We start from the raw sequence: 25,819 nt of genomic DNA on the forward strand, positions 1-25,819 counted from the left end.
ACTCCTTCTGGCCTTCTCTACTTCTCAGTCAACACTCACAAAGCAAACATCGCATCTGTAGTGCTCTTTTGTGGCAAGAAACCATGCTGTTGCTGGCTGATCATCACCTCTTCTGCTAACCTAGTTTACGTTACTCTTTCCTATATCTTCCTGCTGTGGCTGATCAACTTTATACCTCTGTAGTTGCTACAGTTCTGCACATTACATTACAGTGATTTAGCCAATGCTTTTATCCAAAGTGACTTACAATAAGTGCATTTAACGTAGGAAATCAGGAGAACTACTAGTCATCACCCTTATTCTTGAAAATCGGTACTGTTATACTTCTTCTCCACTCCTCAGGCATCCTCTAACTTTCTAAGATTGTGTTAAACAATCTAGTTAAAAACTCCACTGCCATCTCTCCTAAACATCTCCATGCCTCCACAGGTATGTTATCTGGACCAACTGCCTTTTCACTCTTCATCCTTTTCATAGCTGCCCTCACTTCCTCCTTGATAATCCATCACACTTCCCGATTCACTACCCCCACATCGTCCAACCTTTTCTCTCTCATTTTCTTCATTTATCAGCCTCTCAAAGCACTCCTTCTACCTTCTCAACACACTCCTCGCTTGTCAGCACATTTCCATTTCTATCCTTGATCGCCCTTACCTGCTGCACATCCTTCCCCTTGGTCCCTCTGTCTAACCAATTGGTACAAGCCCCTTTCTCCTTATTTAGTGTCTAACCTCTCATACAACTCACAATACACTTTTTCCTTTGCCTTTGCCACCTCTCTCTTTGCTTTACGCTGCATCTCCTTGTACTCCTGCCTACTTTCTTCATCTCTCTGCCTATTCCACTTCTTCTTTGCCAACTTTTCCCTCTTTACACTTTGCTGTACTTCCTCGTTCCATCACCAAGTCTTCTTGTCTTCCTTCCTCTGTCCTGATGACACACCAAGTACCTTCCTAGCTGTCTCCCTCACTATTTCTGCAGTGGTTGCCCAGCCATCTGGTAACTCTTCACTACCACCCAGCAGCTGTTTTAACTCCTCCCTGAACTCCACACAACAGATTTCCTTCTTCAACTTCCACTATTTGATCCTTGGCTCTGCCTTCACTTTCTTCCTCTTCTGGGTCTCCAAAGTCATCCTACATACCACCATCTGACACTGCCTAGCTACATTCTCCCCTGTCACCATCTTGCAGTCTCCAATCCCTTTCAGATCGCTCCTTCTACATAATATATAGTCCACCTGTGTGCACTTTCCTCCACTCTTATACGCCACCCTGTGTTCCGCCCTCTTCTTGAAATATGTATTCACCACAGCCATTTCCATCCTTCTCGCAAAATCCACCACCATCTGCCCTTCCACATTTCTCTCCTTGACACCATACCTACCCATCACCTCCTCATCACCTGTTTCCTTCACCAACATGCCCATTGAAGTCCGTTCTAATCAACACTCTGTCCCCCTTGGGTACACCCTCCACCACTTCATCCAACTCACTCCAGAATTCTTCTTTCTCTTCCTTCTCACACCCAACTTGTGGAGCATACGTGCTGATAATATTCAAGAATACACCTTTGATTTCCAGCTTCATACTCATCACTCTGTCCGACACTCTCTTCACCTCCAGCACACTCTTGACATACTCTTCCTTCAGAATTACCCCTACTCCATTTCTCCTCCCACTCGCACCATGGTGGAAGAGTTTGAACCCACCTCTGATGCTCCTGGCCTTACTCCCCTTCCACCTGGTGTCTTGCACACACAGTATACCTACCTTTCTTCTTTCCATCATATCAGCCAGCTCTCTCCCTTTACCAGTCATAGTGCCAACATTCACGGTTCCTCCTCTCCTGCTGCCTCTGTACATGCCTTCCCCCTCTCCTTCTCCTTTACCCAACAGTAGCATAGGTTCCAACGGCACCCTGCTGTCCAACAGTACCCGTGGCGGTCTTTGGTAACCCGGGCCTCGACCGATCCAGTATGGAAATTTGTTTTATGATTCGCATATTGGATTTGGCAAAGATTTTACACCGGATGCCCTTCCTGACGCAACCGCGGGTTTGCTGGAGCCTATCCCAGCAGTCATTGGGCGGCAGGCGGGGAGACACCCTGGACAGGCCACCAGGCCATCACAGGGCCCACACACACACACACACACACGCACACACACGCACACACACACATTCATACCTAGGGGCAATTTAGTATGGCCGATTCACCTGATTTACATGTCTTTGGACTGTGGGAGGAAACAGAGCACTCAGAAGAAACCCACGCAGACACGTGGAGAACATGCAAAATCCACACAGAGGACCACCCGAGACGACCCCCCAAGGTTGGACTACACGGGGCAAAAAATGAAAAATATTACACATTTTTTTCAAAACAAAAGTAAATATTACAAAAATCAGAAACGTACTCACAGGTGAAATATGAGAAAGGTAAGATGTCAAATATAGCAAATGTATTTTTATACATTTTCAGATCTTTAAAAAACAAATAATTTATATTTAATTTACCTCGTCATCAGTACTGTTTTACAATTGACAGCCACTTGAGCCAATTATATCGAAGGTAGAAATACTGAATGTAAAATCTGTCCAGTCGGTTTTCGTAGTAGAGACGTGGGGTGGGCTTACCTTCAGAGCGTTCGTTGAAATGTGTCGGTCGAGGTTGTGACACGACGCTGCGAATAAGTGCCAAAATGCACTCACCCCAACCCGCAACCTTATTACTTAACTTAACCATTTAGTACTTACAAACACTACGTAAAACGGATATTTCAGACCAAAGTAAAGCACAATATAACGCTAGAAAAAAGAAAAAGAAAAAAAGAAATGCCGTTTGGGTGGTTGAACTCCGCCCGCGTGTCGACTTGTGCCATGTGCCGAATAATAGCCGGGTTTTACAGAAACCGAACGCACCCGATTTCGTGTTTTGTTGTTGTTTTTCCGACGGCTCACCGTGTGTCCGGCCTGTCAAACCGTGAGACTTTCACAGAATCGACAAGATTGGAATAACAGGGATGCACATGACGAAAAAGTATACCTTCAATACTTTGACTTTCTGACCACCTATTATCTCTTAACAGGTCGCATGCATGAATCCCGGAGAACGTCAGCGCTCTCTTTTTGAAAAGCCTTAGTAATGTGCTAGCTAGGTTAACGTTAGCTGTTTTAGCTAACACAACAATGCTAGACAATAACGTCAGGGTTAAGATAGTCATCTCAGCTCGCGTTATCTATGAATTGGTTGACTTTACTTGCTTTGTTAAAAACAAGATTGTCTCTTGACTTCTTCGCCTTTTAAGAGAGATGTCCTTTATGGTGGTTTATGTGGTTCTCAATCCGGCCCTCGGGTATCATCAGTATAAGGTTGCTGGTTTTCTATTCTGCTAGGTTAATTTATTACATTCACCTGTTATTCCAGTTGTAAAAACCTATTTGAATGGAAGCTAGAATACCGGACAAAAAACGTGAACGTAAAACCTGCAGTACTGGTGGTATCTGATGACCGGACTGAGAACCCCCGGTTTAACCAGTCTTAACAGGATATCCACACCAGCCAATGTCATTAATTTACAGATGTACCTAAGCCAGCTATAGCATAAATTAATGCAAATTCTCGGGAAGAAATCCTTTGTTTTTAATGTTTAGAAAGCACATTAAGGTTTATGTGTCAACGTTAAGGTAGTCTTACAGACCCCAGATGGTGTACCCTGTTTCATTTAGCTTGAATGTGTGTATAATCTAATTGTATCTTTGCATTTTTCCTTAATTTTGTTCTTATATTCCCCTTTTGCATGTATATCTTCTATTGTCAATATTGTTCCTCTGTTCAATTAAAAAAAAGCTTTATCTACAACTACAAGATCATAGTTGATGTTAGTTAAAAAAAGATTTGACTGCATCTCTGAATGCCAACCTTTATATTAATCGCTATGTGTTTGGCCCCACGTGAGAAAGCTGTCTTAGTTACCTTATGTCAGGCTAGTTCTTATTGTTCTCCTCAAGGTTTGAACAATAAGATTGTTGTGCTTTTATATCCTTGCATTGGTCTTACTGCAAACAATGTGTTCAGTTGTGTCCTTTGCTGCTTTTATTCTTCCAGGACAAGAAATACAATGAAGCCGCCAGCACAGACTCAATCCTCTCCTGTAAGTAATAAGGGGTGACATGGATGATGGTCAACAAAAAGGTATCTACAAACTAAAGCATGAGTAGTTGGCAGCTTCTTTCAAACTTGATTCAAATTTATAGCCTAAATCACAGTTAAGGTTTCAGAAAACTTGACATTCATTATGATACATGAAGTCCAGCATGTTTATATTTTTAATTCAGTGGTTAATATCAACCGCTACATGTTAAGCTGATGAAAAGGGTTTTGGGTGATGTTCCTTAACCAGCCCCCGATTTGGGTGATGTTCCTTAACTAGCCCTAGATCAATCCAAGGATCAGCTGAATGACCATAAACATGACCCTGATTCACAACCAGGTTAACTGAAAGATAACTTTTTCTTGAAGAAGCAATTGCGTAAATGATAAAAAAAATCTATATAAGCACCTACGAGGAGTTTATCAGTCTAAATTTTAATTTTGATGCCCCTATATGACCAACATAATCAAATGAAACCGTCGGGGTTCGATTCCCTGCAAAATATGACAGAACAATTTACAATACACAGACGGAATACACAGCCACTGATGGACATACATTACCTCATCCCTGTGTATTTTGCCAATAGCTGTTTTTCCAAAACACCACGTTTCTCAGTCTTAAAAACAACTGCACAAGCTAACAGAGGGGTGAATGCAGATCTTTGCGACAATGAAGCTGTTCTTGTGTCAAATAATACCACTTTTGTCTACAGCGTCACGCAAAGAAAACAAATAAAAAGCTAATCTAAGCCACTTTAATAAGCATTGGTATATCTGTTGGTTAGTCTGATGGTCCTCGCTCTAGAACAAATGTTTGTTTTTTTTTATTTGCAGGCATTTGAAGGTGTCTACAACAATGCCCGGATGCTTCATTTTCTCACTGCAGTAGTAGTGAGTGACATCATGGGGTTTCCTCCAAGCTTAAATTAGCCCTTTCACAAATACAAATAATGCAATATCTTGATGCATAATCATGCTTTTCAGGGTTCCACCTGTGATGTGAGAGTGAAAAATGGCACAGTGTATGAAGGGATCTTTAAGACTCTCAGCTCGCAGGTAAAAAGCCTGTTTATTTGGCTGGAGTGTATCCAGTAGTCATTGTGCCTCTGTCATCCATTTGCTCTGAATGTGGGTGTGAATGTGAAGTGGAGTTTGAATCATACGCTAGGAGATGCACCGATTACAATTTTCTTGGCCAATTACATTTTTTTTTTTAAGTCTGACCTGCCGATTTTAATTTTGGATGATTCTGATTTATTTTTTCTAACAGCTATAATTGACAGCATATACAAACATTTTTGTAACTTTTCTTTAAAGGAAATTTCAATTATATGTTCATGATAAAACATTGACTATTAAATAACTTACATTTTCCCTAAAACCACACCAGGTTACAGGACGTTCTCTCACGTTCACTTAAACAAATCTCAAATAAAAAAGCGCTCCAGGCAGGGCTCGAAATTAATGCTGTCCCGATGTCCCGGGGACCATAAAAAATCCTACTGGGACACAAATATATTTTGTCTGGGACAATTCTGGGACAGTGGAAAAAAATGTCAAAGTAAACTTCGAAATAGGTGTTATTTGCAAAGTCATTAATTGTGAGTATCTAGACGTTACTTTGTCGTTTGAATAATTTAATAAAAATGTGTGAACGGCGAAACTACAGAAGGCTTACGTTCTTGCGGCACCTCACGATAGGGCAGTCAATCGCCTGTTCGTGCAAATCATGGAATGCATTCTACGTCATCCACTCTGCCAGTGGCTGCTGCTTGACTCGCGCCAATGCAACATTCATAGAGCCTGAGCGATAGACCATCATCAACGACAGTTAAAAGAAGAAGAAGTCCGTGGTGGTGTAGCGGTCTAAACATCGGCTTTGTGTCGATGCAGTTGCCCACTGGGGACAGGGGTTCGCGCCTCGGTCTCGTCAGATCCGACTATGGTCGGACTCGATGAGGCAGCGATAATTGGCAATGCTGTCTTCGGGAGGGAGGCGGAGGCGGCTTGTGTTCGCCACATGACTGCGTCTCTGTGTGTTGGAAAAAGCAGTGGTTCGGCCTGGAGTCGCGAATCCTTCGACACTGCCGGCCGGAGAGATGCAGTTGGCGAACGCATGCAGTATGAGGGTGGGTGTTTGAATTAAAATAGGGATCGATTGGCCACTAAATTGGGAGAAAAAGGGGAAAATCAGAAGTAAATTTATAACAAAAGAAGAAGAAGAAAGAAATGCTGAGGTGGTTGAATAAACAGCCCCCTGATACAAGCCCCAATACTGCCGACTCCCCAAACTCCCGAAACTAATATTCATATGTTTAATAAAAGAATAAGTATTTTAAACTTATATGGTGGACCAGAGTCCATGGTGTGATGATTAAGTGACAAAAAGGATCAAATTATATGTATTCTGCATAATTGAGGGGGCGACGACAAGAATAAAAATTTGGGACACTGTTGGTTATATCCGGGACAATACAAAGTAGAATTCGGGACAGTTGTGGGACACTTGAGGAAAAAAGTTAATTTCGAGGCCTGGCTCCAGGTCACTTAACTGAGCTTTTTTGTACAAATAAAATCCAGCTGAAAATTCATTACAGTTTATCCCACTTTATCTAACATGTTTTACTTTCCCAAAGTAAATGACAGTTTTTGACATGTTTTAGCACGCGTGTGTGTGTACACGTTTAGCTATCCTTGTGCGGACCAAATGTCTGCACAAGGATAGCAAAACCCAACAGGACGTACCTTGTACGGACCTTTCAGAGGTCCGCACAAGGTAAAGGGTCTATTTTAGGGTTAGGAGTTGGTTTTAGGGTTACGGTTAGAATTAAGGTTAGGTTAAGGTTAGGGTTAGGGTTAGGCATGTAGTTTGCGTGGATAACGTTAGGGTTAAGGGCTGTGAAATGAATGTAGTCAATGAGGGGTCCGCACAAGGATAGTGAAACACGAGTGTGTGTGTGTGTGTGTGTGTGTGTGTGTGTGTGTGTGTGTGTGTGTGCGTGTGTGTGTGTGTGTGTGTGTGTGTGTGTGTGTGTGTGTGTGTGCTACAGTCTGTGTCTTGGTGTGCACAATGTGAACCATCGTGCGGTGCATGTATGTATATTTGAATGGCACAGAATTGGATATATTTGAGACTGACCGGCCGGTCATCACCGATCAAGCTGAAAATCAGCCGATTCGGGTCACCGACTGATGGATTGGTGCATCTCTATCATACACTCACTAGCACTATATGATCATGAAATCACTGTATTCACCCTGTCATATGTAATCTTCCATTATAAATGATCTGTTTCACATGGTGAAATTATAAAATTTCACCTTTACACCAAGGAACTATATCAAACACCAAGCAGCTACTATATCAAATGGTATATATAAGGCATACGTAATGCAATGTTATGTACAATCATTATAAACAGGCATTTATATTGATACCAGCTACCAGCAAAATATTGATAAATGTGGGTACTAGTTAATTATATTATGATGTTCTGAATCCACTAAAACGACATGTCCAGATTTTGAACAAACCCTGGATAGGATTTTGTCATTTGGTATGGAGCCATTATGTTTTTAATGGCTAATGTGACAGATTAATGGAATACCTCCAAAGCCAACCCCACCCAACATAAACCAAAAAATATTTGGTAGTGTTTGTACTCTGAATGGTCGGTGACACTCTCCTGTGCTTTTCCAGTGTGAACTGGCTGTGGATGCTGTCCACAAGAGGAGTGAGGGACTCACAGATGATGGGGATGGGGGAGGAGAGGAGGGTGGAGGAGGAGGTGGCCGGCTCTTGACCCCAATGATTGAGGAGATCACTGACACCATGATCTTCAGCCCTGCAGACCTGGTCACTATGACCTGCCGTGATGTTGACCTCAACTATGCTATCAGAGGTAACTTAGCCATTGCTGAAATTTTGGATCTGATATGAAAAAAATTACCGTTTGAGAAAGAAATTAGCAGTAAATTGATATCCAAGTTATTTTGTTTACTACTACTACTACTCTTACTACTACTACTACTAGAACTACTATGTAAAAAAATATTGTAGAATCTTTGGTAAAATCTTTGCCAAATCAAATATGCGGATCCAAGTTATTTTATGTATATTACCTACCAATAAGGTTGACCAGCAATTAACCATACTTTTCTCTAGATCCTGATAGCATTCTGAGAAACACAGTATGAAGCTACTAATGAGGAAGTGTGTTCGCTTTGGTGGAGTGTATGTTTTTATTTTTTGGTGCATTATCAGATTGTAATGCCATTTGTCTTTTTTAATGTACTTTACTCCTTAAAGGGTAATAAGATCAGTACCCAGATGCATTTGTGTGCGTGCGTGCGTGCGTGCGTGCGCGTTTGTGTGTGCGCAAGTGCAGGTTTATTATCCATTCCATCCATTATCCAACCCGCGTATCCTGCTCTCAGGGTTGCGGGGATACTGGAGCCTATCCCAGCAGTCATTGGGCGGCAGGCGGGGAGACACCCTGGACAGGCCATCACAGGGCCAACACTAGGGCTGCACAATTAATTGAATATTAATCACAATCACGATTTTGGCTTCCCACAATTAAATGAACATGATCAACTTCGATATTGACGTTTAAAATGTGTGCTTTGCTTATGGAACGCGCCGTTGCATATCAAATAAAGCTTCCTAAACTAACTGCCTGACCAATCACAGCTGTTCCCTTTAAGTGCCAACCCTGCAGTGGCAGCCTGTGCAAAATGTTTCTGGTTGTTGTGGCTGCAGTCCAGAGTAGGCAAGTAAGGGTAAAACAAATATCAAATGTCTGGAGCAGAAGCAGGGTTCCCACTCGTCCTGGAAAACCTGGAAATTCAGAGACTAGATTTCCAGTGATGGAAAACCTGGAAAATTGAATAAAAAGGCCAAATATCCTGGAAGAAAATCTATGGTGTCCTGGAAAATTTTAATTGTATTTAGTCCCTCACTCAGATTATAATTTTTGGCCCTTCATAGAAAAGAATTTGGGCACCTCTGGATTATATGATAAGCTTTGCTGTATGACAGGTATACCCTCTCCTGGCACACAATGTCTCTACCTAGTGGCTGACTGTATTTTTAAACCCATTGGGCATTTGTAGTTTGAGTTTTGACCATTTGGGGCTGCTCTAGCTGGTCAGTGTTGAGTGTTGAAGCCAGCACATGGTGTTAGCAGTGTGAAGTTAGCAGCTCCACAGAGCAACATAAATATGTAGGAGCCAAGTTACGTTTATATATGTTTAGTTCTATAAATAAGCACAGTCTGTATTGGGTAAATAGCTTACGTAAATTAAGATAAGTGATTTAATTGAATAAGTTCATTAATAGTAGCTATTAAAAGTCAGCTAATCATCCATCCATCCATTATCTGAACCGCTTATCCTGCTCTCAGGGTCGCGAGGTGCTGGAGCCTATTCCAGCAGTCATTGGGCGGCAGGCAGGGAGACACCCTGGACAGGCCGCCAGGCCATCACAGGGCCCACACACACACACACACACACACACACACACGCACACACACACACGCACACACATTCATATCTAGGGACAATTTAGTATGGCCAATTCACCTGACTTACATGTCTTTGGACTGTGGGAGGAAACCGGAGCCCCCGGAGGAAACCCACGTAGACATGGGGAGAACATGTAAAATTCCACACAGAGGACGACCCGGGATGACCCACCAAGGTTGGACTACCTGAACCACTGCGCCACCATGCCGCCCCAGTTAATAATCATTTGATTTGATTCATGTTGATGTAAGCGTGATATTTTGTAAAAGGCAACACTGTGAACTTTATGTTAGAACAGTGATTTAGGTTACTGTCGCTTTAAGACATAGGTTTTGTGGTTTTACGAAGGGAGCCAGGGAGAGGACGTTGTGTTTTGTGGAGTTGAAGCCAAGCAGCGACCGAGCCACACATGTTTCTTACCGTAGTACAGTTGATGATTAAGGAGACCTTAACCTTGAATATTCCTGTAAGAAGATACTACAAACTGTGGAATAAGATAAGATACTTTATTGTCATTGTGCGCACACAACGAAATTTTGTTTGGTGACTCTCAGACCAGCAACGCTAGACAAGGTAAATGATTAAAAAAAAATAAGATAAAAACAAGAACAAACAACATTTGGTATCAATAAGTGAGGTAGTAAACATATTTGTTTTATCCTTTCTGACATCGGAATCCTGTGGAAGTTTTATCCTTTTCAAGTTAACGTATACGAGTTAAGTCCAGGCAATCGTTGAGCTTCAACCCCCACAAAATATATGCCTGTAAGTATGAGCACGCATGCCATGTTATGTTAAGCATGGCAAGTAAAATAGATTGTTTAAGATATTATTATTTCGATCGCGATGCTAATTTCCGTTAGCGCGTTAATGGTAATTCTCATTATGTGCTAGCATTGAGCTAACTGACTAAGCACTAGTTGGTGTGTGTGTGTGTGTGTGTGTGTGTGTACCAAAAATGTACAGATTATGCAACAGTTTCTTGAAATTTATGCACTTAACTGTGTGAAACTTTGCCATGGCAATAGGAAGTCTTGTAGAAAATATATGATAATGGTTAATTCCTATTATTGATTTCTAATTACAGAAGTGAGTGAGGCAGGGCAGAATGTCAAGGAGGTCTAAGTTTAAGGAGGAATGGAAGGCAAATCCTGAGTTTAGGGACTGGATTGGACATGTGGCAGGTGATGAACACTGAATACTGCAAGATATGAAAAAAAAACATTTGATGTAGGCAACATGGGCATATCTGCTGTTAAAAGCCATGCCAAAGGACAGATACATGTCAAGAAGGTCACGTCAGTCATTGGGCCACGAATTACTAACTTCATTAGTCAACCTCCCACCCCAAATTCTGAAGCTAGCAGACAGGCAACAGTAGCAGGGAGTCAAGGGAGCAGAGAGGCAACAGTAGCAGAGAGTCAAGGAAGCAGAGAGGTCCAACTATCAACTTCTCAGAGTCTAACTCCACGCCAGGTTGCACCCAGCATTGGAAGCAATTTTATCCAGTGAAGCTGTTTTAAAAGCAGAGATCCGCTGGGTGATAAAAAGGACCCTGTCCCATTTTTCTTTTAACTCATGTTCGGATATGGATACACTGTTTGCGCAAATGTTTCCTGACAGTGAGGTAGCCAAAAAGTTCAAATGTGGTTCAACCAAAGCAGCATACATGGTTTGTGTTGGCCTGGCACCATATTTCCGAGAGACGCTCGTGAAAGACATCAGAAAATCAGACTGTTACGTCGTCTCTTTTGATGAATATCTCACTGAAGTCATGCAGACCGAGCAGATGGATATTTTATTCATCTATCAAGGAGGAAATTGCCTTCTGATTTGGATGTAGGGTAAGCTAGTCAGTGTGGTCCAACTTTAGCAAGTAGGTGTTCAGTGTCACGCATAGAGACCCTCTGGTAGATATGGCAGTATGGAGAACAGGCACGGCTCCAGGATTTCAGTTTTGGGTGGGCCAGGCCAATTATGGATGGGCCTGGAATTCCCTAGGGGGGCATGATCCCCCGGAAGAAAATTTTTCAATATTGACAATTTAAATGCATCAATTTGGTGCATTTTGAGACCAAAATCGAGCTAGATAGAATAACAAATGTAATCACAAAAAACCCTCCTAATTCAGGCAACATTGACAAAATGAGCCAAAATGTTAAAAATTACTCAGTGCAAAATATATATTGCTTGAACAGCAGCATTACCATCACTTGCCAACGTTGAAAGCCAGTGAGTGACCATTTTGAACTATAATTCTATCACTGACCGACCAATAGAGGGCGCAACAGGTCTGTGACCAAGCAACCACAGCCCAATCAAAGGCCCTGTCCCAATACCCACCCTTCGCGCTACCTAGAGTGGTGCAGTTTGGTATTACAGCGTTGCGTAGGGCATGCAAAGTCCCCTTTGGGAAGGAGGTTTAAATGAATTGAATTGGGACACCCGAGTAACGCGAGCAGAGCAGCGAGCCAGTATTCAGAACTCGCTCATAACGTCATCTGTCATGTAAAGACATGCTACTAGAGTTCATTATCGATCACTATCAATCACAGTCTACAAATCTCTATGATCACAAGTCAATGGGCTATGCAAGATGATTTCATTAACACCGGGTTTTTTTTTTCGATTTCATAAAGGCACATAGAGAAGATGCATTAAAAATGTATTGTCGTCACAGAGTAGGCATCCTGTAGTAATGAACATCGGCCTTTCTTTTTTACATGGCTCAGCCTAAGACCATCTAGCAACAAAGTCGGCTGCATTGCAAAGGCATTTCATGGTATGGCAGTTGGAACTAGCCTAGCCTAGCCTAGCCTAGCCTATCCCGCCGGTGTCGAACATCACATCACGTGTCTCATGAACTTGCTTACGCATGAATATCAACATATAAAATTATGTTTATAAAAACTATTTTTAGTACAAAATCGTGCAATTATTGGCTGATTTCGAATCATTTATGACTAAATGAAAATTTGTAAAAAATAATATATATAATATATTTTTTTGGGTAGGAAAATTGTAGGGTGGGCCTGGTGAAAAGTGGGCGGGCCTAGGACCGTCAGGCCCACCCATAACACCGTGCCTGATGGAGAATCCCGACCAAGCCCTGTGGCCGGGCAGGGGGCTGAAGCTGCTAACCACTGCCACTTCAAAACACCAAATGCTCCAATATGGGCAATTAGATGGTTAATTTGCCCAGACTGGTTTGTGAGTGCAACTATAGAATAACTTTTAGATTAACATCATCAAAAAGGAGAAACTTAAATGAATCAAGGGTTGACGTCACGATACTAATGCAGCAGATGTTCCCAATATTCATGGACCCCTCCAATGATCACATGGGATTGAGGCATGGAAAAGTTAGAGCTATGAAGAACAGTTGTTAGCTAGCAAGCAGCATAATCACTGCAGTTACACAAGTGGAATGTGAGCTGGAAGGAAGTTGCTTTATGGGGTAGTGATAGGAAAGAGGGAGGCATATGTCGTTTTGAGAACACTGTTATCTGACAGGAAGTACTAAGCTTCAAACAAGTAAGCAGAGAGGCACATTCACAAAAGTATAAAGTCGTGGGGGATGCATGAAATTGAGGCATTTTAGCAGTGGAAGTTTTATCCTTTTCAAGTTAACGTATACGAGTTAAGTCCAGGCAATCGTTGAGCTTCAACCCCAACAAAATATATGCCTGTAAGTATGAGCACACACATGCCATGTTATGTTAAGCATGACAAGTAAAATAGATTGTTTTAAGATATTATTATTTCGATCGCGCTGCTAATTTCCGTTAGCTCGTTAATGGTAATTCTCATTATGTGCTAGCATTGAGCTAACTGACTAATCGCTAGTTAGTGTGTGTGTGTGTGTGTGTACCAAAAATGTACAGATTATGCAACAGTTTCTTGAAATTTATGCACTTAACTGTGTGAAACTTTGCCATGGCAATAGAAAATCTTGTAGAAAATATATGATAATGGTTAATTCGTATTATTGATTTCTAATTACAGTAGTGAGTGAGGCAGGGCAGAATGTCAAGGAGGTCTAAGTTTAAGGAGGAATGGAAGGCAAATCCTGAGTTTAGGGACTGGATAGGAAATGTGGCAGGTGATGAACACTGTGAATACTGCAAGATATGCACAAAAAAAACATTTGATGTAGGCAACATGGGCATATCTGCTGTTAAAAGCCATGCCAAAGGACAGATACATGTCAAGAAGGTCACATCAGTCAGTGGGCCACGAATTACTGACTTCATTAGTCAACCTCCCACCCCAAATTCTGAAGCTAGCAGACAGGCAACAGTAGCAGGGAGTCAAAAGAGCAGAGAGGCAACAGTGGCAGAGAGTCAAGGAAGCAGAGAGGTCCAACCATCAACTTCTCAGAGTCTAACTCCACGCCAGGTTGCACCCAGCATTGGAAGTAATTTCTCCAATGAAGCTGTTTTAAAAGCAGAGATCTGCTGGGTGGTAAAAATGATCCTTTCCCATTTTTCTTTTAACTCATGTTTGGATATGGATACACTGTTTGCGCAAATGTTTCCTGATAGTGAGGTAGCCAAAAAGTTCAAATGTGGTTCAACCAAAGCAGCATATATGGTTTGTTTTGGCCTGGCACCATATTTCCGAGAGACGCTCGTGAAAGACATCAGAAAATCAGACTGTTACGTCATCTCTTTTGATGAATATCTCACTGAAGTCATGTAGACCAAGCAGATGGATGTAGTTGTCCGATACTGGGGTGAGAGCAAAGAGAAGGTGGTTCTCCCAGTTTATGGGATACACCCAAGCAGAGAAGCTGGTAGAGAAAATGAAGAATATCTCCACTGGATCCGAATAAACTCCTACAAATATCCGTGGATGATCCAAGTGTTAACTTCAGGTTTCTGAGATTATTTGAGGAGGACAGGAGTAAGGAGGACCAAAATGCTACAGGGTTAGTAAACCTAGGAAGCTGTGGTCTACATACTGTGCATGGGAGTTTTCAACAGGGTGAGAAGGACACTGGATGGAAGATAAGTTGACTCCTAAGAGCCCTTTGGCAGCTTCTTCGTGATACACCAGCCAGGCGGGGTGACTTCATTGAAATCACAATAACGTCAACATTCCCCCTCAAATTCTGTGCTCACAGGTGGGTGGAGGTCTTGGCAGTGGCAGAGCGGGCCATCGAGATTTGGCCATATGTTCAAAGATTTGTTGACAGCTACAAGAAACTCCCAAAGAGCAAGGTGCCAACATCAGCATCATGTGTCATGGTCAGAGAGGCTGTTGGTGTCCCCTTTTTGAAGCCAAGCTACAGTTTTTTGCCTATGTGGCAAGGCAGCTCAAACCATTTCTTGAAGCTTTTCAAACTGATGACCCTGTGGTGCCTTTTTAGCAAAAGAGCTTCAGTCCATTCTGAGGCGCTTGCTTTCATGTTTCATGAAGAGGGTTCTCAAGAACATCAAGACACCCCTCCAATTGCCCAAAATTGATGTACTTGACAAAGCACTGCATGTGCCACTAAAAGAGGTTGACATGAGCTTTGCCACCAAACAAGGTCTGAACAAATCCTCTGAGAAGCTCCATGAAAATCCGCTGCTGGGCCAACAGTTCAGGAAAGAATGTGTTGCCTTCCTCTCTGCAACTGCAAAGAAAGTGCTGGACAGATGCCCACTGAATTATTCTTCTGTAAGACACATGAGTTCCCTTGATCCAGTCACCATGATCAATGACGAGAAGAGTGCCATATCCAAGTTTGAAAAGCTCCTACAGCTGCTTCTGAATGCCAAATGGCATACTGCATAGGACTGTGACCAAATCCTCAATGAGTACAACATTTTCCTGACTGAGATTGGTTCAATACCACAAAGAAGTATTCCAGGAGTTTGTCTACAGAAGTGGCTCCTGCTGGGTAGACACACTTCTAGGAAGATTTGCAAATGCTAAAGCAGAGTATGCAAATCTGTAGAAGCTACTGAAAGGCCTATTCACGCTGTCGTATGGGCAAGCAGCAGTTGAAAGAGGATTCTCGGTTAACAAGGACATGCTGGTTGGAAACCTGAAAGAGAGGACTCTGACATCACTACACCTGATCAAAGATTATGTGACTGGTGGCGCATTGGAAGGATTACTACCAAGCCCCCTCATGCAGCATTGCAAAAATGTCAGAATGCGATATTTTCAGTACCTGGAGGATGAAAAAAGAAGAATCTGCAAATGACAAGAAAAGAAAAGAGCTCAGCTCCGAAATCACAAAAGTGGCCGCCCATAGACAGAAAATAATAGCCAGCATTGAAGCAATCCAACAAGAGGCAAATGTAATGACAGAGAAGGCTGAAAGAAAGCAGGACTTCACATTGTTCACAAAGTCTAATGCCTACAGCAAAAGTGTGACAGAAAAAAAGAAAGAAGTGACCATTCTGGATGCAACTTTGTCAGACCTTAAAGAAAAACTTCAAAGGCAGCGGTAGACCAACCCCAGCATTGTTCCTAGAACTACACCAGACATCTTTTCAATAGGTTATATTCCGTTTTAAATTGTCTTTTTTTTCCAAATCATTCTGGCATTTAGGCTATTTTAAGTTGGACTTTCATTTTAAGTTTCACTCTCTATTTAGCTCTGGGGTTTAGCTGCACAGCTCTGCTGTTAGTCAAGCCATTCTAATGACTCATGCTGTTGATGTCAAGACTACAAGGATTTCAGATGGACCTATTTAACTCCTTGTTTTCTCAAGGTTTAGATTATTTTATAATTGTCTTTAAATTTAATTTCTAGACCTATGAAAAGTTCTGCTGTATGAGAAGCACTTTAATTTCAGTAAAACTTACCTGTTAAATTTTAACTGAGTTGTGCTGTTTTTTGTTGTAGGTGTGTGTCAGTGGTTGTTTGACAAAAGTACATTTAACTTAAACTGAAATTAAGATCTTATGCATCAACATCAATACAGCTATAGGGGTGCATACAACCCATTACAATACCACCTGTTAAACAATGCTTTGAAGATAACACACAACTTACAGTGTACATTATGGTGTGATTTGTTACTTTATCCATAGTTTTCAGTCACGTGACAGTGGCGGGCAAAACAAAGTTCCAGCATGGCAGCCAGCAGTGGAAACTTCGTAAAGCAGCAGCACAGACCTGTCACTTTTCCAGCTGTTCCAACAACGACTATTTGGATTACCTTACGAAAGAAAAAAAACAAAGATATATATTAACAAACTACAAGTTTTGGGCACTTGCGATCCATATACAGCACCCACTGCAGTATTTCAGTCTCTAAAAACAGCGAAGTCCCTGCCAGAGCTCCAATTTGGTGATGTTTATTTATAACCTGTGGAGAATCCCTCTCCTTACACTGCTGCCAGGATGAAAGCTTACAAAAGTACAGACAGTTATATGTATTTTCATTCTGGATGGGTCATAAATGCTGCCGTTTGGGAAGTGTTTTGCCCACCAGGTGGCCATTCCAATATGAATGTGATGTCACATGAAAACTATGGATTGCATTTTGGAATTGTTGCAGAGGTAGAACATAGTCAATTTTTGTCTAAGTTTGAAGTTCATATGAGGGACCTGGTGTCATGAGTGTGTGGTCTGGGTCGTCGGGGCTTGCCCATCCCCATCCCCTGATTGGTGTTTTGGCACACTTGTGGCCCAATCTCCCTCCCCTTTCTCCGATTGGCTGTACGGTTCTTGCCCTGTCCTGCGCACCTGTGCCCAATCTCCTTCCACTTTATCCAATTGGCCATACGGTTCCTGCGCACCTCCGCCCAATCTCCCTGTTTGCCCCCCCTAGGTACAGTGCATCCGGAAAGTATTCACACCTCTTCACTTTCCCCACATTTTGTTATGTTACAGCCTTATTCCAAAATGGATTAAATTCATTTTTCTCCTCATCAATCTACACACAATACCCCATAATGACAAAGTAAAAAAGGTTTTGTAGAATTTTTTGCAAATTTATTAAAAATAAAAAACTGAAATATTGCATGTACATAGGTATTCACACCCTTTGCTATGACACTCAAAATTGAGCTCAGGTTCATCCTGTTTCCACTGATCATCCTTGAGATGTCTCTACATCTTGATTGGAGTCCACCTGTAGTAAATTCAATGGATTGGACATGATTTGGAAAGGCACTAACCTGTCTATATAAAGTCCCACTGTTGACAGTGCATGTCAGAGCAGAAACCAAGCCATGAAGTCAAAGGAATTGTCAGTGGACCTCCGAGACAGGATTGTATCGAGGCACAGATCTGGGGAAGGGTACAAAAAATTTCTACAGCTTTGAAGGTCCCGAAGTGCACAGTGGTCTCCATCATTCGTAAATGGAAGAAGTTTGGATCCACCAGGACTCTTCCTAGAGCTGGCTGCCCAGCCAAACTGAGCAATCGGGGGAGAAGGGCCTTAGTCAGGCAGGTGACCAAGAACCCGATGGTCACTCTGATAGAGCTCCAGCATTCCTCTGTGGAGATGGGAGAACCTTCCAGAAGGACAACCATCTCTGCAGCACTCCACCAATCAGGCCTTTATGGCAGAGTGGCCAGATGGAAGCCTCTGCTCAGTAAAAGGCACATGACAGCCCACTTGGAGTTTGCAAGAAAGCCCCCAAAGGACTCTCAGACCATGAGAAACAAGATTCTCTGGTGTGATGAAACCAAGATTGAACTCTTTGGCCTGAATGCCAAACGTCACGTCTGGAGGAAACCAGGCACTTCTCATCACCTTGCTAATACCATCCCTCCATTGAAGCATGGTGGTAGCAGCATCATGCTGTGGGGATGTTTTTTCAGTGGCAGGAACTGGGAGACTAGTCGGGATTGAGCGAAAGATGAATGGAGCAAAGTACAGAGAGATCCTTGATGAAAACCTGCTCCAGAGCGCTCAGGACCTCAGACTGGGGCGAAGGTTTACCTTTCAACACGACAACGACCCTAAGCACACAGCCAAGACAACGAAGGAGTGGCTTCGGGACAAGTCTGTGAATGTCCTTGAGTGGCCCAGCCAGAGCCCAGACTTGAACTCCATTGAACATCTCTGGAAAGACCTGAAAACAGCTGTGCAGCGACGCTCCCCATCTAACCTTACAGAGCTCGAAGGATCTGCAGAGAAGAATGGGAGAAATACCCCAAATATAGGTGTGCCAAGCTTGTAGCTTCATACCCAAGAAGACTTGAGGCTGTAATCGTTGCCAAGGGTGCCTCAACCAAGTACTGAGTAAAGGGTGTGAATACTTCTGTACATGCAATATTTCCGTTTCTTATTTTTAATAAATTTGTAAAAATTTCTACAAAACCTTTTTCACTTTGTCATTATGGGGTATTGTATGTAGATTGATGAGGGAAAAAAAGGAATTTAATCCATTTTGGAATAAGGCTGTAACATAACAAAATGTGGGGAAAGTGAAGGGGTGTGAATACTTTCCGGATGCACTGTAAATATTACCCCTGGTTCCCCGGGCTCCCCGTCGGATCATCTCACACACTCACAGAGACTCTTGGTCGCTGGATGCGCTATGTCCTGTTGTGAGCTTTCCCCCCTGTCTGTACCTTCCGTCTGTACCTGCTGTTTGTAAGTGTTTGTGTTATTAAAGAGTTTTCTGGCCCAGTTTGTCTCCACTGTCTGCACTTGGGTCCTCTCCCTTCTGTTACTGTGACAGAACCATCTGACCAAGTATGGACCCAGCGGATGGTTCAGGGTACCGAAGACGACGTAGGCCAAGGCTGGTGTCCGGTGTGAATGGCCTCTGGCTGGGGGTTATCTGGCTTGCTAGCCAGCAGCCTGTCTCCCAGTCTGCTGGCTCTGGCCCCAATAGCTACCAGCCCTTCTACCGGTCAGTAAACCACCGGTCAGTGGGTGGTGCCGAGCCAGCTACAGCCCTAAACCCATTCTGGGAACCTGCTTGGCCAGGAGAGGTCCCTGTAGTCTCCGCCAGCCCCATATCCCCTGGCAGCTGGCCGATGTCTGGTCCGTCTACTAGCTGCCGGCCACACCGGCCGACGCCTTCTACCTGTTCCTGTGCCGCTGGCCACCTCAGCCGACCTGTGAGTCTCAGCTGCCCAGCGTCCTAGAGCCTCAAATGCCAAGCGTTCCAGAGCCTAAGCTGCCCAGCGCCCCCGAGTTCGAGAATGGTCAGTCTATTCCTGAGCCGTCGGCTGCCCCGGCCAACGTGTGATCTGTTCCTGAGCCGTTCGCTGCTCCTGCTGATGTGTGGTCTGCTCCTGTGCTGTCGGCCGTCTTTGCCGACATGTGGTCGGTCCATTCCTGTGCTGTCAGCCGTCTTTGCTGACGTGCGGTTTGTTCCTCAGCCGTCGGCCGCCCCTGCCGACATATGGTCTGTTCCTGTGCCATCGGCCGGGGCAGTCTGTTCCTGAGCCGTCGGCCTCCCCGGCCAACGTGTGATCTGTTCCTGAGCCGTTCGCTGCTCCTGCTGATGTGTGGTCTGCTCCTGTGCTGTCGGCCGTCTTTGCCGACATGTGGTCGGTCCATTCCTGTGCTGTCAGCCGTCTTTGCTGACGTGCGGTTTGTTCCTCAGCCGTCGGCCGCCCCTGCCGACATATGGTCTGTTCCTGTGCCATCGGCCGGGGCAGTCTGTTCCTGAGCCGTCGGCCGCCCCTGCTGATTTGCAGTCTGTTCCTGTGCCGTCAGCCGTCTTTGCTTAAGTGCAATCTCTTCTTGTGCCGTCGCCCGTCTTTGCCAAAGTTCAGTCTCTTCTTGTTCCATCGGCCGTCTTTGGCGACATGCAGTCTGTTCCTGAGCCGTCGGCCGCCCCTGCCAACGTGCGGTCTGTCCCTGAGCCATCGGCCACCCCTGCTGATGTGCGTTATGTTCCCGAGCCGACGGCCACCTTTGCCGACGTCCAGTGTGTTCCCGAGCTGCCGGCCGCCCCTGCCAATGACCAGTCTGCTCCCTGAGTGGTCCAGCCACCTCTGAAGCCTGCCCCCGAGCAGCTGTCCCGCCGCAGCCAAGCCATCCCCTCCCCTCGAGTGGCCGTCCCTCGACGCCTGCCCCCCGATCGGCTGTCCCGCTGCCGCTGAAGCCTGCCCCCCAAGTGGCCTTCCCGCTGCTGCTGAAGCCTGTTCCCCGACTGCCGTCACGCCGCCTCAGAAGCCTGTTCCCCGGGCGGCCGTCACGCCACCTCCGAAGTCTGTTTCCCGAGTGGCCGTCACGCCACCTCTGAAGACTGTTCCTGGAGCGGCCATCACGCCGCCTCAGTCCTGCTGGCGTAGCTCACCTCCGGTCATCCATCTGCCTGTCCGCTGGAACTGTTCTGCCCCTCAGTCCTGCATCCTGGTCGCCCTCTGGATTGGTTGCAACCCGCGGACCGTCCACCTGAGATCCTGGACCCCATTCATCCTCTCCCAGACCACTGAGTCCTGAGGCCTACCCAGACCCCCTCTGTCCATCCTGCTTGGTGCTCCTGGTTTGTTCGTTTGGGACGTCTGAAATTCGTCCCTGGGGGGGTCCTGTCATGAGTGTGTGGGCTGGGTCATCGGGGCTTGCCCGTCCCCATCCCCCAATTGGTGTTTCGGCGCACCTGTGCCCAATCTGCCTGCCCTTTCTCTGATTGGCTGTATAGTCTGGTCAGTTAAGGGCAAATATGGGGTCAAGGCTGCAAAAAGTCATTCACATTTGAGCCAATGTTTTTCTGTTAATTTAGGGTCCAATAAAGAAAAAAATGCAAGGAGCCCAAAATTTTAGGTGGGGGAAGTCTCTGAAATGGCCACGCCCACTTTTTAGGCCTGGAAATCAGTATCTCGGCTCCTGAATGTCGCAGAGAGCTGATCATGGGCTCAAAAGAAGCAGAAGCACCACATTTATATAAGCATTATGAACAAACATATACCCCAAAACCTTTACTTTTTCAGGTATTTACAAAAAACTAATTTTCACTGGTCACATACATGGCCACGCCCACTTTTTAGCCCTGGCACTATATCTCAGGCTCAGCTCTCGGAGGTTGCCCCGAGTTGATATTGGGCTCAAAAGATGTGGAAATAACTATTTATATTAGTGCTCTGAACAAATATACTGTATGCCCTAAAACCTTCACGTTTTGAGCTATTCATGAACATGTTCTTTTTTCCATTGAATTGATCAGCAGCATGCAATCAACTTTAGCCAAATCTGTGCAAGAAGGCTATACAGTTTGTTTGAGTAAAAGTGTTACATCTACTCATGGAGTGCTAGTATTCAAGTTGACTCTTTGTTATAAGAGGAGGAACCCAGTAACCACCAAAGAAACAAAGCAAACCATGTGAGGTCCAAAAAAATCTTTATTTTAACCTCACACATCCCATCAGACTGGATTCAAACACTTGCTGAGGCACTTGCAATAAATGAGACATTTCATCCCTCTGCCAGCACAAGAACATGAGGTACACTTATTAGATCTGCAACTACACACCCCTGTTACTTGAGACAATGTATCTCTTGTGGAAACTGTGCTCCACTTGACGAAGAGTTCCTCTCCTTCGGTAGTCCAACCCCATTCAATGACAGGGGGACAAGGGAGTTGTAGCAGGCTGTTTCCCCACAGCCATCCTGCCTGGAATGTAGCTCTCAACAGATGCTGTAGAAGCGCATCCTGACTTGGGGGTAGGTCTCTCAGCTCATCATTAACTGAGTGCTTGAACAGCTGGAATCTGAGCTCATCTATACTGACACAGTTGTACAGTCCAGTCTTGTTGTACCAGCTCATTACCCAGGGCTCAATAACTTCCATGCTTTCCTTAACTGTCTCGATACTAGGGCAGCAACTTAGTCCTCTCAAAGCAGCAGTGAGTTCTGTGGACTTACTGTGGTTTATCCAGGCTTTGTATTGAGCAGTCTTTGAGTGGCCAAAGAAGGCGCTCACAGAATCACAGCCACTAAAAGAATGGAACACAGGCATGGCATCGGCCACATCTCCACCAAGCTTCTTGTGTGCTTCTGTGATTGAGTAGAATTGGCGTTTGCCAGGAACTGCAAAGTCAACTATAAGTTGCAAGTCATTACATACTGATAGGAACTGTGTAGTGAACCCTAGTAGGATGACTACCACATCGGAGTCGACTGTTCTAACTGTAACTGACTTGATCCCCTTGTTTAGCATGTGCATCACATGGCAAACGATGCGGTTGTCAGCCTCCTCAAGCATATCTATGCTGTCATAAAGCTGGATCTCGAAGCTTTCGCCGAAGTTTGCAAGCACCTTTCTGCCGTAGGTGATGCTGAACTCCTTGTCCCAGTTCCACGCTTGTGCCTTAGCAATCCTGGCGAACATTAGATTCAGGGCTACTTTGTTGTCTACATTAGACAGAAAAGCTTCAAAGAGTTGCTTAGATTCTGGCATGGTGTCGTTCTCACTGAAAGCCATCTGTGAACTACCTGCTGATCCCCGGTTCTTCCTAGTCGCAGTCTTGATACTCATATTCTGGTAGAGGTCAGCCACAATGCCAATACGATTGGCTTTCTTCTCATGACCGATCCTGGCAATGCTGTTCAACACTTTGATTACAAAGTCTTGGAATGTCATGCCTTTGGTGAGAGACTTTGCCATGATTCGTACTTGCACAGACAAATCTATCACAAGTCCTTCTGAGGATGTAGATTGAACTTGTACACCGATGTCCTTAAGAATTTGAGACTTTTGGCTATGATAAATATCTCCATCCTTTGTTGACAAGGCGTCGGGTAAACCTGAAATTGAAATGAATAGTTAAGCTAAGTGTAACTCTTGGGCTTACTGTCAAATCAATTAACTTGAATGTGAAATTGAATCAATGAATATCACTGTATTAAAAATCTGGTAAGACTTAAGTAACATCTAAAATATTTGAATAACTGACTTTATATCAATTAGTTTCACCTGTGAATTCACCACCAAATAACTTCCTTGTCTCTTCTTCTCTTGATCTGCAGGCCTCCTTCAGCTTTGCAAAGGTTCCTTTGGGTGGCTTAATTGCAGGGCTAGCGAGTTGGACTTTTGCACATGAACTTGGGAGTTTCAGGGCATTTCGTGAGATGGTTGCATTGACATCCTTCTTACTTAATACAATTCGCTCCTGCACAAACTGGTCATGCTGAGTTTTGCCGACTGTAAAGACAAAACTGGAGTCTTTACTTATGACATCTGGGAAGGGAATGGATGAGTTCAACCTCATGAACTGAGCTTCATCGAACGGGTTGGTAAGGATACCCTGGTACACCTTGAGTGTGTGGCTTGAAAATGTTTCCTTGAAGGAATCCAGCATTTCTTTGTGCCCGTGTGATGGATCTTGACCTTCAACCTCATCTAGGTAGCGCTGGATTTCGGGTAGCGCAAGTTCGAGTTTCCTGAAGAACTCTTGATCTTCCCGATTGATGATATCGACATATCCAGTGTCAGACTTGATGACCTTTATGTTATGTTCCTGCTTTTGATCACATGCAATCTTTGAGAATGGGTTGTCTCTGGTGTTTACTGTGAAAGAGCCTGAAAGAAATTCCTTGAACAAGTATGGGTGTCTCCATTTGAGCTCTTTGAGATCCTGAAGAAACACTGATGCCCATCTGGCATAGTGTGTATGATCAAGTGCAAAGAAAAGAGGAATGAGCTGCTCAAGTGCACTGATCATCATGATGAAGTTTGCCTCTCGAAAGGATCTTATGAAGATAAGAACCTTCTTGATTGTGTCAACAACATTGTTCCAGTAGTGAAACATGGGGCTGTTTTCATTGGCCACCCAGTTACTCCAAGTCAAACTGTTGTCCTCTAGACGTTTTGCCTGAAATGCTTCATCTCTCTTCTTGGCCAGCACCACAGCCAGGAGTTGAATACAGTATCTAGCCTTCTTTATGGAATTCACATCGCAGACAGCAGTTGTCAGACCTGTGATATTCAGATTAGCTGAGGTTAAGATGGTATCAAGGCCAGTTCCTTTTATCAACTGCCCAACACAGACAAGAGAAACCTTCTCAAGGTGCAGCCCACCCATGAACGCGAAGTATGAATGAGAAAACTCTTCCCCCATGGCCCACTGTATCATCTTCTTGATGGCATAAAGGGGCTGATCGGATCCACCCACTGCAACCTGGCCTGGGTTAAGATATCTTGTGTATGATACTGCTATTCTCATGACATGGAGCTGAAGACAACTAAGATATTTTCTAAACTCATGATTCGTGTGTGTATTGTGCTTCATGCTTTATAACATAGGCAGCGAATGAGATTCATGTCAAATATAGCTTTTTACAACCTTCAGGAGCTGATACGTGAAACGTGACCAGTAAAAATTAGTTTTCTTAAAATATCTGAAAAAGTAAAGGTTTTGGGGTATATGTTTGTTCATAATGCTTATATAAATGTGGTGCTTCTGCTTCTTTTGAGCCCATGATCAGCTCTCTGCGACATTCAGGAGCCGAGATACTGATTTCCAGGCCTAAAAAGTGGGCGTGGCCATTTCAGAGACTTCCCCCACCTAAAATTTTGGGCTCCTTGCATTTTTTTCTTTATTGGACTCTAAATTAACAGAAAAACATAGGCTCAAATGTGAATGACTTTTTGCAGCCATTTTGCCTTAACTGACTAGACTAGTACGGTTCCTGCACACCTGCACCCAATCTCCCTGATTGCCCCCCCCCCAGGTATATATTACCTCTGGTTGCCCGGGCTCCCAGTCGGATCATCTCACACACTCACAGAGACACTCACACAGACTCTTGGTCGCTTGATGCGCCATGTCCTGTTGTGAGCTTTCCCCTCTTTCTGTACCTTCCATCTGTACCTGCTGTTTGTGTTTGTTATTAAAGAGTTTTTCTGGCCCGGTTTGTCTCCGCTGTCTGCACTTGGGTCCTCTCCCTGCTCTCGCTGTGACACCTGGAGTATAAGCCAGTGTTTGGGGTGAGTATTGTAACTGCCACAATTCAAGTAAGTGTAACACAGAACATTTTGGTGTTTGTTTGTTGAGGAGAGCTTGTAAAGTAAAAATTCAAAACAAAAACATACCAGTGCAAGTCACATCTAACAACAAGAGGAGGCCAGATGACCTTATTGTACAGTTAGCAGTGATGGGTGTAGCAGTCACCTGTAATGAACGTGAGACACTTCATCATGAACTCTGCATCATTAAAAAGGAGGAATAAAACAAGGGTTAAATGTGTTGATACTAGGCCTACCGGTAAATTATATGACCGT

At 44.0% G+C, this 25,819-nt stretch overlaps 1 protein-coding gene across 5 annotated transcripts in view; it reads left to right on the forward strand.

The window, feature by feature from the left end:
- Positions 1-2,953: 2,953 nt before the first annotated feature.
- The window catches only part of atxn2l (ataxin 2-like), a 70,191-nt gene continuing 47,325 nt past the window's right edge, over positions 2,954-25,819 (forward strand). For all 5 annotated transcript variants that reach the window (XM_056287503.1, XM_056287504.1, XM_056287501.1 and 2 more), the window contains exons 1-5: positions 2,954-3,040; positions 4,109-4,154; positions 4,991-5,047; positions 5,141-5,212; positions 7,857-8,058. In XM_056287503.1, the coding sequence (XP_056143478.1) occupies positions 3,024-3,040; positions 4,109-4,154; positions 4,991-5,047; positions 5,141-5,212; positions 7,857-8,058 (394 nt within the window). In that variant the 5' untranslated portion in view covers positions 2,954-3,023. The remainder of the gene's footprint in view (positions 3,041-4,108; positions 4,155-4,990; positions 5,048-5,140; positions 5,213-7,856; positions 8,059-25,819) is intronic.

The sequence above is a fragment of the Lampris incognitus genome, chromosome 10, assembly GCF_029633865.1.
Source record: "Lampris incognitus isolate fLamInc1 chromosome 10, fLamInc1.hap2, whole genome shotgun sequence".
In the NCBI taxonomy this organism is placed as follows: domain Eukaryota; kingdom Metazoa; phylum Chordata; class Actinopteri; order Lampriformes; family Lampridae; genus Lampris; species Lampris incognitus.